The sequence below is a fragment of the Rhinatrema bivittatum genome, chromosome 19 (genome assembly GCF_901001135.1).
Source record: "Rhinatrema bivittatum chromosome 19, aRhiBiv1.1, whole genome shotgun sequence".
Classification (NCBI taxonomy): Eukaryota; Metazoa; Chordata; class Amphibia; order Gymnophiona; family Rhinatrematidae; genus Rhinatrema; species Rhinatrema bivittatum.
In genome coordinates this window covers 44,573,280-44,589,074 of record NC_042633.1, presented here as the reverse complement: position 1 = coordinate 44,589,074, position 15,795 = coordinate 44,573,280, and the positions used below count along the sequence as shown (strand labels likewise).

General features: G+C 44.9%; 1 protein-coding gene across 1 annotated transcript; it reads left to right on the top strand.

The window, feature by feature from the left end:
• The first annotated feature begins 5,764 nt into the window (after positions 1-5,764).
• Positions 5,765-13,827, top strand: TNFSF14 (TNF superfamily member 14). The gene is made up of 4 exons (XM_029585718.1): positions 5,765-6,048; positions 8,490-8,526; positions 11,257-11,298; positions 11,685-13,827. Exons 1-4 carry the CDS (start codon positions 5,821-5,823, stop codon positions 12,113-12,115), a joined length of 738 nt encoding a protein of 245 aa, XP_029441578.1. The 5' UTR covers positions 5,765-5,820; the 3' UTR covers positions 12,116-13,827.
• The last annotated feature ends 1,968 nt before the right edge of the window (positions 13,828-15,795 follow it).

Below are 15,795 nucleotides of genomic sequence, written 5' to 3'. Positions count from 1 at the left end.
ACAAACTAAAGAGTAGCAAATCACCTGGACCAGATGGTAAACATCCCAGCGTGCTGAAAGAACTGAGAAATGAAGCTGAGGACCTGCTATTGGAAATTTATAAACTATCAATAACATCATCTACGGTACCTGAAGACTGGAGGGTTGCCAATGTAAAATCAATTTTTAAAAAGGAATCAAGGGGTGATCCAGGTGAACTACAGAACAGTGAGTCTGATGTCTGAGCGAGGCAAAATGGTAGAAATTATCATAAAGAACAAAATTGCTGAACATATAAACAGTTTAATGAGGCAAAGCCAACATGGATTTAGCCAAAGAAAGTCTCGCCTCACAAATCTGCTACATTTGTTTGAGGGCATAAATAAACCTGTGGATAAAGGGGAACCAGGTGATACAGTGTATCTGGATTTCCAGAAAACTTTTGACAAAGTCCCTCATGAGATACTTCTTAGGAAATTAAAAAGTCATGAGATGGGGGCAGTGTCCTATTGTGGATTGGGAACCGGTTAAAAGATAGAAAACAGAAAATAGGGCTAAATGGTAAATTTTCCCAATGGAGGAAGGTGAATAGAGGAGGCCCCAGGGATCTGTTCTGCAACCAATGCTTTTTAATATATTTATAAATGACCTGGAAATGGGAACAAGTGAGGATCAAATTTCCAATGACACAAAATTATTCAAAGTTGTTAAATCACAAGAGGATTGTGGGAAATGGCAAGAGGACCTTGCAAGACTCAGAGACTGGGCAGGCAAATGGCAAATTAAATTTAATTTGGAGAAGTGCAAAGTGATGCACTTAGGGAAGAGAAACCCAAATTATAGAGACACAATGCAAGGTTCCACATTAGGAGTCACCACTCAGGAAAAGGATCTAGGGGTCATCGTTGAAAATACGTGAAATCTTCTGCTCAGTGGCAGCAGCCAAGAAAGCAAAGAGGATGCTGGGGATTATTAGGACAGGAATGGAGAATAAAACATAGAATATCCTAATGCCTCTGTATCCCTCCATGGTGTATCCTCATCCTGAGTACTGTGTGCAGTTCTGGTCTCCACATCTCAAAAAAGATATAGGAGAATTAGTAAAGGTACAGAGAAGGGCGACCAAAATGATAAAGGGGATGGAACAATTCCCCTATGAAGAAAGGCTAAAGAGGTTATAGGACTTTTCAGCTCTGAGAAGAGAAGGCTGAGGGGGGATAGGATAGAGGTGTTTAAAATAATGAGTGGAGTGGAACGAGTAATCAGTGATAAGTACAAAGACCAGGACACACAATGAAGTTACTGGTTAATACATTTAACACTAATAGAAAATACTTTTTTGCTCAAGGCATGATTACGCTCTGGAATCCATTGCCAGGGGATGTGGTAAAAGCTATTAATGTAGCTGTGTTTAAAAAAAGGTTTGGACCAGTTCCTGGAGGAAAAGTCCATTAACCATTATTAAGATGTCATTGCAGAAATCCATTGATTATTCCTGGGATACGCAGCCTGGAATCTCTCTACCCCTTGGGATCCCACCAGGTACTTGTGACCTGTTGAAGACAGGATACTGGGCTTGATGGACCCTTGGTCTGACTCAGTATGGCAAGTTCTTATGTAGACTAGATGTCCAGATGAAGACTGAGCCGAGGCCGGTAAAACTGGGCCTAGCTTGGGAGGTTGTCTTGGCATGTAGTCGTGGAGCAGGCTCAGGATGAGGAACCCAGGAGAGAGCTTTAGAGCGGAAGCAGTCGAGCAAGGACTGCGGTGCTGGTCATGAAGCAGGAACACTAGAACAAGGAACAAGGAGAGATGAGCAGAGATTCTGTAGGACTATCCCAGGAGGCTGCCGTCCCAGCAGAGGCATGTCTCTCTCTCTCTCTCTCCTTACACACTATCACCCGTCATGGTACGCATTACGTTGGATAGGTGAGGCCATCCAAGGGCGTGCAGATCCCTGACAACTGAAGGGTTAATATCCCCTGGCTCCTAGGCAGCTTCCCGGCCTCCGGTTCAAAGTCTAACATTTCCACCATGGATGTGTGCAAATCTACACTGGGACATGGGTGAAGGCTGTTCTCAGTAAGAGTTTCACCATGTGCCATAGACACAGAACTGGATAAAGCTCTTTGAAGCAAGAGCCCAAAATGTGTTAGCTGTATGTGGGGGTTTTTTTATTGATTGATTAATTTACTTTTAGCATTTCCTGCTTCATTCTGTTGAGACAAAACACTCTCACTCTGAATGGAAATCTCTTTGAAGGCGCAGAAGTTGGGTGAAGAGTGGGCAGTCCTACCACGCGCTCGGTTTGTGGAACGACCTCTGAATCTGTCTCAACTCTCATTCTGAGAGTGAGTCAGCACAGAACCTGGGTTTCTGTGCTCAGAGGCTCACAGAGGTGGGGACAAGCTGGGCACAACCACAGCTCCAGGTGAGGCGACTCTCAGTGCTTCTCTAGCCCCTGGAAAGCAAGAGAATAACTGTGGATGAGGAGGAGGCAGTGACAAGATGACAGATAGCATCAACACAGCCACGGAAACACTCACAGAAAGAGACGTGCAAAACGCACACACAAGCACGGCTTCTATACACACTAAAAGGAGAGTGGTCACAGCGTGGCTAACAATGACCAACCTGGCCTCTCCAGTCTACCCAGTTGAGATTCAACCACTTTGGGTAGGTAAACCTATAAATTGCCAGATGTAACCAAACACCAACTCTCCCTCTCTTTTAACTATCCTTCAACTGTCCCCCAACATCTGTCCCAAGCATTCCCAAAATCTATCACAAAGATGGCTTCCACCACCTGTGATGGCAAAACCATTTCAGGCCTTGCTTCTTACAATAGTAGAGTCAAGTACCCAGACCTCGTTCTATGTCGTTACCAAGTTTTCCGAGGTTAGTGATGCCGTAGCTAAAAAAAAAAAGATAGATCCAGTCAGCCAAGCCCTCAAGGAGGCTTGTGTCATTGTGGTTAACCCTTCTTGATTAACTGCCCCTTTCGATTTAAACACTTTCATGGCCCCTGGGCCATCCCAAATGGTTGGCAATCCAGGGAGGGGCTGTGAACTACCAAGGACTACAGCCAGGATTGCCCCCAGCGCAATGGCACATCCTGAACTGCGGCAACACAAGGCCCATGCCAGTGTTACCCCCCCCCCCCGTGACTGTGCCTCAGCCTGCCTGAAACCTTCTCCAGGGGCAGCACTCGGAGAGCCCCCCCAGGATGGACTCCTCGGGGCAAATGTTGATCCTTGCTGGGCAACTCAGGCCTTTCAGATATCTCTTCTCACCTACAGAATCTTTCTATAAAATTTATCCTAATTAGTGACTTTATTTGATAAAGCCCCTTTCAATGTAAAGTCAAAGCGATTAGCAACAACCAGAGGCTGCATTCATAGCTAAACAGATGGTAAATGCATCCTTGCCCCATCAGCTCTAAGTCATTAAAGCAGACTCTGCACTGTAGCCCTACCTAAAACCAGATTGTTTTGGTGCAATGCATTCGTTTTCTCTAAACAAAAAAAAAAAGGTTTGAAGTTGAGTATCGACCATTTTTTTTTTTTTTTAGCATCTTTGAAATAAAAAGTAAATTGAAGAGAAGGCAATAGTTATTAGTATTCACCGGGCCCAGGAAAACCCTTTTTAATAGAGGCCGTATGCTTGCCAATTTCAGCAAACGGGATCCATAATATCTTGAGACAAACTAGTATTGACAGCAGATTAATTTTAATATTGCAAGGACGTTTCCGCCTGGGCCACCTGCAGTACAGACCCAGGACTTCTCTTCTCCTCCTCACGGCTTAGCCAACAGGAGCTCAGCTCCAGTAATGCAACAGGAGAGGTGTGGCTAGATACTTAAAAACCTGGGACCCGCACTGCTGGCCTTGTATGAATCGAATCCTCAAAAATTGTTCTTTAAAGTTCTTCATCTTCTGCCACTGTAGAGAAACCCGACCATGAAAGAGATCTCTAGGTTATGGTGCCGGAGGGTTAGGGGCTCCGTGCATTATGAAGTTAGGTTTGCAGTGAGAAGATGGTCTGCAGCTTTAAGGATTCTGAATCACGATTTGTGCGGTCCTGCTAGCATGTAAGGATTTACTGGGTCAACCAAACAAACAGAGTCCTGTAGTAGCACTATACAAGATGCATGCAGAAAATGTATCCTAACTATCCAGGTCTCTCCAGAAATCTTACAGATTTGTGCCGACACATCGTTAATTTCTCACATTTATAAATCTGCCCTTCCAACAAGCTCTCTGAACATCATAAAATACAATTGGCAATATATACCGACTCATTAAGGACTCAGATTTAACCTTAAACATCAACCAATGAGTTTTGCCAACGATAGATAAGGCAGAGATGAAAATCCAAGGACGCAAGAAGTAACGGAGATTGCCTCTGGGGAGAGGTTGTGAGAAGATATGCACTGACCTGAAGAGCGGATTATTTCTCAGATCCAATGTCCCCTGAAGGGGACCTCTATGACCCCCACCCCAGTTCCAGATGTTAAGAGGGGATCCTATCTCCTCCCCCGCCATCCCACACAGATCTTCAGAGCAGAAGACCCTCCCTCCTCCAAAGGGGAATTCTCTCCCATCCTACTTTCAGAACTTTACAAGGAATCTTCTCTTCCCTCCTTCCCCCATCCAGGTCCCAGGCCTTCCTCCCCCAACCATGCTCAATGCACTCACTGATCCTCAGAGGGGAAAACCTCCCTCCAACCATGTTCCCAGGTATTTGGAGAGGATTCTCCCCCCATCCCTGCTTCCAAACCTTCAGAGGGGAAACCCTTTCTCCTACAAAAGGGAATCCCACCCTACTCAAATGTTTTCAAAGGGGCTGAGGGGGGGATATGATAGAGGTCTTTAAGATCATGAAAGGACTTGAACAAGTTAATGCAAATCGGTTATTTACTCTCTCAGATAACAGAAGGACCAGGAGGCACTCCATGAAGTTAGCAAGTAGCTCATTTAAAACAAATCGAAGAAAATCCGTTTTCACTCAGCGCACAATAAAGCTCTGGAATTAGTGTAACTGCATTTAAAAAGGTTTGGAAAAGTTCCTGGATAAAAAAAAATCCATAAAGTGCTATTAATAATTGGGAATAGTCAGCATGAGATCTATTTAATGTTTGGGTACTTGCCAGGTCTTGTGGCCTGGATTGGCCACTGTTGGAAACAGGATGCTGGGCTTGATGGACCCTTGGTCTGACCCAGTATGGCAGGTTCTTATGTTCTTATGGTGAGTTGGTTGCTGATATTAGAGTGATGTTGAAGAGATAAGCTGTCGTGCAATATTGTAGTAGTTTCCTCCTAGACCAGTAAACGTTATGTTCAAATTGCATCCAAAAAGAGGTTTGTGATTTGAATACAAATCATATAAAAGCAGATATCTGGAGCACAGGGCTCTGAGCAGGAAGCATCCTGAGGCGCTGCTTGAAAGCTAACGATGCTGATGACAACTTTAAAGGTAAATTTGGAAGACTGATTCCGTGCATGTGGTCTGTCTCCCCCCCCCCCCCCCGACCCTGCCACGGCTCAGGACGGAAACATCCCCCCCCCTTGCAATGCTTGCAGCTCGGCACCAGACCTCCCCCCCCCTCTCCAGTGCAAGCAGGAGGGGAGGGCCCGTAGCACCAGCAAAGTGAAAGGAAACAGTGGTCACAGCCTGCGTGGGGAGAGGGTGGTGCGGCTCCGCTTCAGAGAAACCTGCACTGTAAGTGCAGCCCTCAGAAAGGATGAGTGAGTGGCACATCGTGAGCTGAGCAAGTCCCCTCACCGGTGCTTGAGTACCAACACGCTCACTGCCCTCCCCCCTTGCCCTGGCTGCACCAGCATGGCAGACAGGGTGGTGCAGCCCTCGGTCTTCGTGGTGGATGGAGAAGCCAGCGGCTGCCCCTCCGTGCCTTCAGGGAGATGGAGGAGGAGGAGGAGGGGGCGCTGCAGCCCCACGCAGCTGCTGCTCGCCATCCTGGTGCTCCTGGCCCTGCTGGGAGTGGCCCTCGAGGCCTATTTCCTGAAGCGATTCCAGGAGGAACTGCAGGGCACAGCCTCCCAGATTTCAGTAAGTAGGGATCGCAGAAGGGATTCGTTTCTGGATCCGGGGCCAGCAAGGGATCGGGCTGAGAGAGACCCCTGCAGGATGGGGGCCGCTCTTTGGGATGAGGGTGGTTGTGTTTTGTTTTAATTTGGACATCTTGCTTTGTTAAAATGACCAGGACTTCCACATGAAGGGAGATCTGGAGTGTAACTTTTCAAGACATTTTAAATAGGGATATCATCCCTACATGGCGATGCGTTTTATATGCTAAACGTGTCCCAAACTTTCTAAGCAGCTGTGCTCTGAATAGGACACTGGGACATAATGGGTTAAAATCATGGTAACATTGAAAATGTTAAAATCTTGTCATTCCTGGCCCTTGTATGATGACAGGAATTAGCACTCCCAGGATTAAAGCTATCACTGCACTGGGTGGGGCTGAGGCAGAGAGAAACGTGTTACTGGGTAGTGGGAACCTGGGGCTGGAGGGGGCAGGATCCCAGCGTCCTGGGCAGACGGGGGATTCTGCAGAGCCGGCTCAATAATCTCCAGCCTTGTGTTAGGCTTTGCATTTCAGATATTGCATCTCCTTCCATCTTCCTAACCTGTGTCTCCCCCCCCCCCGACGCACGTCCTGATGGCTTTCATTACATACGGTACCTATGGGAGGGGGGAAGCGAGGGGGTCCGTATGCACAGGCATGAGATCTGCGGGCACGGAGGGATCAGGCCTAGATTTCAGAAAATTTCCATCATAAACTTTTGGCTCTTGCTGACGTTCTACCAGGGTCTAAACCTGAGGCACCTGGCTCAGGTGCTCAGCTTCCTTCCCTCCCATGAAGCAGATCAGATTAGCTGAGGCCTGAGTCTGTTTTGCGGCTGGGCCTGAATCTCTGGAATTCACTGTCAAGGCCGAAACTACTGAAGGCTTTAAAGGAGAACCCCTGAGCTGCCTTCATCACTTAATGTCTTAAGCTTTTTATGAAAGAATTTTACATGCATAATTCAGAAGCTGGCTTAATACATAAACATCTGGCTTAATGCACAGAGATATCTGACTTAATGCATAAGCATCTGGCTTAATACATAGACATCTGACTTAATGCTACAGAACATTGCTCAGGCTATTGCAGACACCTTGTGTCGTCAAGGAGGTAGCCTCAGGAGCAACATGCAAAGCAAGCGAAGTAACTCTCACATGCTACAGAACATTGCTCAGGCTATTGCAGACATCTTGTGTCGTCAAGGAGGTAGCCTCAGGAGCAACATGCAAAGCAAGTGAAGTAACTCTCACATGCTACAGAACATTGCTCAGGCTATTGTAGACATCTTGTGTCGTCAAGGAGGTAGCCTCAGGAGCAACATGCAAAGCAAGTGAAGTAACTCTCACATGCTACAGAACATTGCTCAGGCTATTGTAGACATCTTGTGTCGTCAAGGAGGTTGCCTCAGGAGCAACATGCAAAGCAAGTGAAGTAACTCTCACATGGTACAGAACATTGCTCAGGCTATTGTAGACATCTTGTGTCATCAAGGAGGTGGCTTCGGGAGCAACACTAGAAAGCATTTCTTCAATGAAAGGGTTGTGGGTGCATGGAATGGCCTTCACAATGCACAGTGGTATCTGTTAGCATTGGGACACAAAGAGTAACACAATTCAGGGAAAAGCCTGGGATAAGCAGAGAAGATACAAAATTATGAAGAAGTTAGGGGAAAAGCAAAGATGAGCTGGGATCTAAGGAATTGCACTAGAAAATGAATTGGATAGTCTCATGTTCCTTATCTGCCATCATATTCTGTGTTTTACTGCATCCACATGAAGAATCTGGAGAAAACATAAGAGGTTTAGATAAGGTGATCTATGAGGAAAGGGCAGAGAAGCTGGGTTTATTTGGCCTGGAGAACAGAAGACTGAGGGGTGAATTGATGGCAGTATTCAAATGCATAACGGGCGTTTATGAACAGGATGGCGGGATTACTGCGCATAGTACAAGTAATAATGGTTTGAAATTGCAGCAGGAGAGAGTTAGTTTGAATAAGAAGAAGAATTTTCGAACTGTAAGTGAAGTTAAGCACTGGAACAAGTTACCTACAGAGATTGAGAAAATCTTCATCACTGAACGTTTCTTAATCAAGGACTAAGCAAACATCCATCTAGGGTGGTGCAGGGAGAATGGCTCCCAATCGAAGGTTGGGGAATAACTAGACGACATCTTGATGCCTCTCCCAGGCCTATCTATGTTAGGGTTAGGGTTAGGGTTTCTATGACCTTATGATGCAGGCGGGTCCCAATGCTAACAGATACCACTGCGCATTTAATCTTGTGGTGCCAAAGAAATGGTGAGCACCAGTATTTCTGTATGTCAGTGTAACTCATGTCAGCAAACTTAGATCTGCTCTTGCATAATGTGGTCGTCTGCATGAGCACAACTTATTAACAATCTCTTCACAAATTCTGTATTTCAGAAAGGAATAAATTCCAGTGCAGCAAAGATGATCCAGGGTAAGTGTTCCTTTTCTCCGTGTCAGGCTCTGTGTATTGTCCCCAGCCTCGGCGCCAAATCTGCCAAGATCGGAGAGCACGAGGGAGTCCCAGTATCTGTGAGTGGCATGCAAGTTAGCAATAAGGGAAACATTAGTTAAAACATGAGAGCTGAGTTTCATCAGTTTATGAGGGCTCGGGTATACTAATGATGCATAAAGCAGGCCTGAGGAGGTTAATGATATCAGTGGTGCTCATTAGAAATTCACGAGGTCACTAAAAATTGTCGGCTTGATTAGGAAATTATCAGAGACCCCGGTTTTCTGCGGAAGATTTTTCAAGATTCTGCAGCAACAGCAAATTCTGTAGTGGATTTTTCAAAATTATGTGGCAGTAAATTTGCATATTTTTGCATGAAGATTCACACCTCTGACTTTGCAAAACAACTCAATTTTTTTTCTGTTTATGAATACTTTATTGAAAGTGTTTGTAAGGACAATAAGCCAGCAAACATAAAAAAGAACGATTCTATATAAAAGAAAAATCACAACAATCAGACTAGTGAAAGAATATATGTGGAACTGGTAAAACTGACCTATCATGTAGCTACAGAGATTTAACTTGATTTGAATTAGGAATAATCATGTAATACAGGTGAATACTAATATCTGCTTCAGAGTCTGGATAAATTTGAGAATGCATTGTAAGTAGGTATAATGTCATCTTTTCTATTTATTTATACAAACTATTTCGCTGATCCACAAATCTCCGCAGGGTACAAAAAAAACCATACATACTATTCCAGCTTAAAAGGAATATTTTTTTCACCCATATTTTGTAAAAGTGCAGGATAAGTCATATCCTCAGGAGGGGAATACCTTTTTGATTGACTTTTGAATGAGAAAATCTCAATAGTTCCTGGTTGCGTCTGTTATGGCGAATATATGCTATGGCAATAATAGCATCATATGTTAGAGATTTCTATTATGATCAGTGCCTCTAGCTTCTTGCGAATGTGCAGACATGGGATAAACCACATAATTAGCTTTTGCTGTATATTTTACAACCTGGCACAGAATCAACATTCCTGAAAGCTTTCATACCCCTTAATTCAATCATTTGAAGAAAGCTGCAGGGTGCCTGCCTTCCTGCCTTCCTTCAGTCAAATCTTTCTCTGCTCCTGCTCCAGCCCCTGGCCTCACAAACAGCTTGCAAGGAAGCTCCCACTTCTGTTGTTTCCCTCCCCCAAACACACACACTTTATCCTATCCTGAAGCGAACAAGAGGGTGGGGGGTAAAGTTGAAATGGACAAAGAAAGCAGCAAGAACGATTTCTTAAACCTTAATTAAACCAAAGCTGATTTTTATATAATTCCTGAATGGACTGATGCCTCTTTAGAAAATTTTCATCTTTATACAAGGTTCTCGCACCTGCAAATTTGATCATTCATACACCAGTTACAAAGATCTGGATGTGTTAATGATAGTCTCAGGTTTATTCTAAATAATAGTGTCAGGATATTAGGATGTATTAGTGATAGTCTCAGGTTTATTCTAAATAATAGTGTCAGATTTTAGGATGTATTAGTGATCGTCTCAGGATATTAGGATGTATTAGTGATGGTCTCAGGTTTATTCTAAATAATAGTGTCAGGATATTAGGATGTATTAGTGATAGTCTCAGGTTTATTCTAAATAATAGTGTCAGGGTGTTAGGATGTATTAGTGATAGTCTCAAGTTTATTCTAAATAATAGTGTCAGGATATTAGGATGTATTAGTGATAGTCTCAAGTTTATTCTAAATAATAGTGTCAGGATATTAGGATGTATTAGTGATAGTCTCAAGTTTATTCTAAATAATAGTGTCAGGGTGTTAGGATGTATTAGAGATAGACTCAGGTTTATTCTAAATAGTGTCAGGTGTTAGGATGAATTAGAGATACTCTCAAGTTTATTCTAAATAATAGTGTCAGGATATTAGGATGTATTAGTGATAGACTCAAGTTTATTCTAAATAATAGTGTCAGGATATTAGGATGTATTAGTGATAGTCTCAAGTTTATTCTAAATAATAGTGTCAGGGTGTTAGGATGTATTAGAGATAGACTCAGGTTTATTCTAAATAGTGTCAGGTGTTAGGATGAATTAGAGATACTCTCAAGTTTATTCTAAATAATAGTGTCAGGATATTAGGATGTATTAGTGATAGACTCAAGTTTATTCTAAATAACAGTGTCAGGATATTAGGATGTATTAGTGATAGTCTCAAGTTTATTCTAAATAATAGTGTCAGGGTGTTAGGATGTATTAGAGATAGACTCAGGTTTATTCTAAATAATAGTGTCAGGATATTAGGATGTATTAGTGATAGACAGGTTTATTCTAAATAATAGTGTCAGATTTTAGGATGTATTAGTGATAGTCTCAGGTTTATTCTAAATAATAGTGTCAGGGTGTTAGAATGTATTAGTGATAGTCTCAGGATATTAGGATGTATTAGTGATAGTCTCAGGTTTATTCTAAATAATAGTGTCAGGGTGTTAGGATGTATTAGTGATAGACTCAGGTTTATTCTAAATAATAGTGTCAGGGTGTTAGGATGTATTAGTGATAGACTCAGGTTTATTGTAAATAATGTCAGGGTGTTAGGATGAATTAAAGATACTCTCAGGTTTATTCTAAATAGACTCATGGTTCACAAATCTATTTCACTTTTATGTAATAAGAGCTGTGTGAACTTTTATTTTCAGAACAGACGCTGAAAGTAGAAAAGCCTGCCGCACACGTTACAGGTAACACCAAGATATTCAATATCTAATATAAAGTCAAAAGGAATTATACAGTAACATAGTAAATGTCAATGACAGCAGAGAAAGCCCACCCAGCCTGTTCAGTCTGCCCAGCTGTGCACAGTGCTAGGGCTGCCCTCTTGTGAAATCAAGTGAGATGTGCATGCAGCGGGAGATACCTGTGGCATCTGGGTGGCTTTTAAAATTCACCTCCAGACCACTATGAGCCATAGAGAGGGGGGGGGTTCCAGTGACCCGGCTTGGCCGCTGCTGGACGCAGGACACTGGGCTTGGTGGACCCACGGTCTGACTCAGTGTGGCGTTTCCTGTGTTAGTAGGAAGGTGCGAGAACCATCCAGAAATGACGTCTTCTGGATCCTCTCTTACAGGTGCGATTGGCACACAGAGCGCCTCGGGGGAAGCGGTGCTGCAGTGGGAACACGCCCTGGGACTGGCATTTCTCCACCAGGTGGATTACAGAGACGGCCATTTGCAGTGCACCAAGCCGGGCCACTACTTTGTGTACTCGAAGATCCAGCTGGGAGAGCTGAGATGCGAGTCTCCTAATTACAGGGAGGCTTCCATGTTCACTCACGGGATCTACAAGAAGACACCCAAGTACCCGGAAGAGATGGCGCTGATGGTGAGCAACAAGCCTTACTGCGGCAGGAGGGACGTGGACCAGTGGCTGGACAGCAGCTTCCTGGCCGGAGTTTTCTTCCTGGAGGAGCTGGATGAGGTTTACGTCAGAGTGCCGAACAAGCAGCTGGTGCGGGTCAAGGACGGCACCAGGTCCTACTTCGGGATGTTTATGATTTAAGTTGCTTCCCAGTTACTGTCACCGATGCAAAGCTCAAAACACCACGAGCTAAGTTTTGGGAACGTCTCCTCCCTTCTGTGAGGAAACCCTAACCCCACTGGTGAAATTTCCTGTGTATCACTCGTCCAAAGACCTTTACTTCTATTTATAATTTATTTTTTCTATTATTTATTTAAAAGAAAATAAATAGCTATAATATTCATCCCCAATGCCAAGCCTTCATTGTAGCTATTAAAAAATGTAATAAAAACGAATTATAAATAGAAATAAGAGACATGTTTGGAAGACTGACATGCAGAAAACGTCGCCGGTGTGCCTTGACTAATTCTGCAATGGGTCCAGCTGCAGGCACAGCTGGATCTCGCTCTCGACCTGTCTGGGGATGGAGCATCTTCCTGTCACAGTATCAGTGCAGTGTTAGGGGGAGCTTGGCGACAGAGATAACCTTCTCCACGGGTTACCTGGCTCTGGACAGAAAGCAAAAGCTTTATTGCATTCCTGGGTTTTCAACTTCTGAATGGCACCCGAGGAAGGAGAACTTTTAATATTGTGTGAGGTACAGAAGAAAATGGGGGAGGCTCTGAGAGCTTGTGTTTCTCTTTTGTAAAAAAAAAACAATCTTCTTTATTAGAATTTAATATCACATTAACCTGCATTTCTCCATCTTCAGGAGTTGCTGGACAGACGAGGGCTTTACCTGATATTCAGGTGTGACCACTGCTTAAAGTTAAATATTTATATCCTGTCATTCCTGGGAAGGGAGGGAGAGATGCCTTCCAGCTCTTTATAGATAATCACAGGATTAGTTCTTCTTTGCCAGTCACTCCCCCAGGCACATCCCAGAAACTGCTGCTGCTGCTACTACTAATCATTTCTATAGCGCTGCTCCATGTACACAGCACTGTACAAAACATATAAGAGGCAGTCCTTGCTCGGCAGAGCTTACAGTCTAATCAAGACAAACATTCAGGGCAAAACAGAACTGGGATTTAAAAGCAGCCTGAGAAAGGTGGGTTTTTTGGATGAGATTTAAATAAGGCAAAGAGAGAGAGCCTGACGCAGCAGCTCGGGGAAGGCGCAGGCAGGTGGAGAAGCAGGGAGTGGGGAACTGGCAGTAGAGGAGAAGGGCACAGGAGAGGAGGGACTTGCCTGAGGAGGGGAGTGCAATAGGAGGGGTGCAGAGAGAGATAAGAGAGGAGAGGTAGAGGGAAAGCCCCGTGTTCTCCAGAGCAGCAGGAAGACAGCCCCTTCCCACCCTAAGCGATTAAAAACAGGAAAGAAAAGGTGAAATGAGAAAACGAGGGTGGAGAGAGGACTCTGGATAGGGTGCGAGAGAGAGGAGAGGAGAGGAGACAGCTCTGCAATTCAGCTCTTAGGCACTGGGTGTGCGCCCTCCTCCCTCTCAGTCTCTCTCTCTCTTTCCCTGAATGACAGCAGAGGAGGTCGAGCCCTGGACATGGCCCGAGGATGTGGGTAAATCCCGCTGACAAGCCCTTCTGACCCTGGGCAGGTCGTTTTATCCCCCGTTGCCTCAGCTAGATTTGTAAGCTCTTTGGGGAAGGGACTTATTGTACCTGAAAAAACGTTGCATCCTGCCTTGAGCTACAAATTGGAAAGGCAGTCTTAGAATAGGAATTATTGTTATAACATTATAGGCAGGAGTCTTTAGCTAAGGAATGTTGTTCTCATTTGCACCTGAAAACCTTTTTTTTTTTTAAAACACGGGTTCCCGTCTAAGTCCGGGGGGTGTTCCACTTGTCTGCGCACCGCGTGGGCAGATCTTCTCTTTATGCATTTGAGCTCTGCATCCACCGCGGGCGCCTTAAATCCAGCTCAGCTCCAGCGCACAGCGCCAACCTGGCAGGCTGGCGATGCCCGCACCGGGATCAGGACAGCCAGCGCCCCGCCAGCTTGGAAAGCGGGATCCCCCCTTGCCCAGAAGTTTGATTTTGTCCTGGCAGACTGTGGGAGATAATTTAGGAGAACTTAATCTCTGCTCAAGTATCAGTCCTGGGAGAGGGATTGCTTTCTGGCAGCTGGCTTGGAAATTTTTAGAGATAAGAACATTTTTGTGCAAGGCGCCAGCGAGCAGGATGTGTTATTTCTCTGTCTTATCTGCTGTAGTACCTTGAAATAAAGCGAACGGGCCATCTCTTTTTGTGGTTACTGCTATGCTATTTTTGTGAAGCGCAGTACTGAGAAGCATCACTGAACTTCATGAAAGTCAAACGCAGGCTGGAAACTTCAGGTTGCCTTGAAGAAAATGTGCGGAGAGATAACCTGGTTTCTTTTTCCTGCATCAGCTCTGAAATGCGGCAGATAATTGACCCAGAAATGTATTTACTGTTTATCCTCCTTGGGATCTTCTAACCTTGTGTATTACACGGGGGAATCACACGCGACACGCCATGGTTGGTACAGCGCTGTGTGCACCGTTGGCGCTCGGTGTGGCACCGGGCTAACCCGTGTCCCTCGCACCCAGGAAGTGCACACGTCTGCTTATGCGTGCACCTGGGGGTGTTGCACTTACATTAAAATTAAAGATTTTCTATCTTCTTTTGGTCAAGAACAATTCACTCAGTTGTTTGTGAGGAGCAGAAATGGTAAATGCAAAAATAATTGATAGAATCTGGTGGAAAAATCCAAATGGGAACGGAGCACGTTAAAGCCTTGGTGAGGCTTGGCGCAATGGCTCTCACAAGTTTTAAATTCGTGCTCGCTTAGCCCCAATTCTGCTTCCCCTAGAATTCAGCGGAAACGCAACAAAATGCGTGAACACGAAACGAATGTTTTTATGTCGTTTTTCAAATCGCTCCCATGGTCACGCGCAGCGCGGGTGCTGTTAACGAGCGTCCCGTGCTCAGATCCCTGGAGCGAGATTTCCCGAGCTCTCTTTCAAAGTGAGCAAGGGCAGAGTCTGCAGGGTGAAAGCGTCCTGTACCCTGCCGTTTGTGGGAGGAAAGGCGCACGTCTATGTGTCAAAATAGGGGAGGTAGTTTTCACAGGAGTTAGGCGTGTAAATGTATCATACTATGGCAGCAATTTTCCAAAGCCCACTTACACAGGTCAAGTGCGTTTACACATGCAAAACCCAATCTGAACACATGAAAATTACCCCTAAGCGTGCGCACGTCGTTTTACAGCCGCGGTCGGCAGAGAACGGTTTCCGGTCAGAGCGTTTTACCAGGGTAATGCCAAAAGAAGTTTTACACCTTTTGTGCTAGGATCAGAAAAGAGCAGCTCCCGGGGACGGAGAACGTCACAAAGAGCAGATGGCGTGGGTCTGTGCTTCCAGAGCGCCTGGCAGGGACTTCGTGATATCACATCCTCCCTTCAGTACCAGTCCATCAGGCTCGCTCCCGCACCTGCGTCTCAGATCTCCTGAAAGCCTCACATCCCGGCTTCCCAGCAATAGGAACAAACGTACTTTATTTACATTCCCTCGCCTCACAGTGCACATCACTTTTAAACATAAAGCAACCATGGAAGTCAGAGTGCAGAAACCACACACAATGAAAGCAGAGCACAAAATGTGAGTAAAATGACATCTCTTAACCAGAAAAACCAGATTAAGGCACATGCTTTCTTTTCAACAGAGTTACAGGGAGCTGCAGTGACTCATTCCTAGATCACAGGCAGAGCCGGGGATTAGAACTGAGACATAGGGAGCTAGAGTGACT

Coding starts and splice junctions, on each gene's coding strand:
- TNFSF14 (XM_029585718.1), top strand. CDS start 5,821: ATGGCAGACAGGGTGGTGCAGCCCTCGGTCTTCGTGGTGGATGGAGAA. Junction 8,527..11,256: donor TGCAGCAAAGATGATCCAGG/GTAAGTGTTCCT, acceptor TTTTATTTTCAG/AACAGACGCTGAAAGTAGAA. Junction 11,299..11,684: donor GCCTGCCGCACACGTTACAG/GTAACACCAAGA, acceptor CCTCTCTTACAG/GTGCGATTGGCACACAGAGC.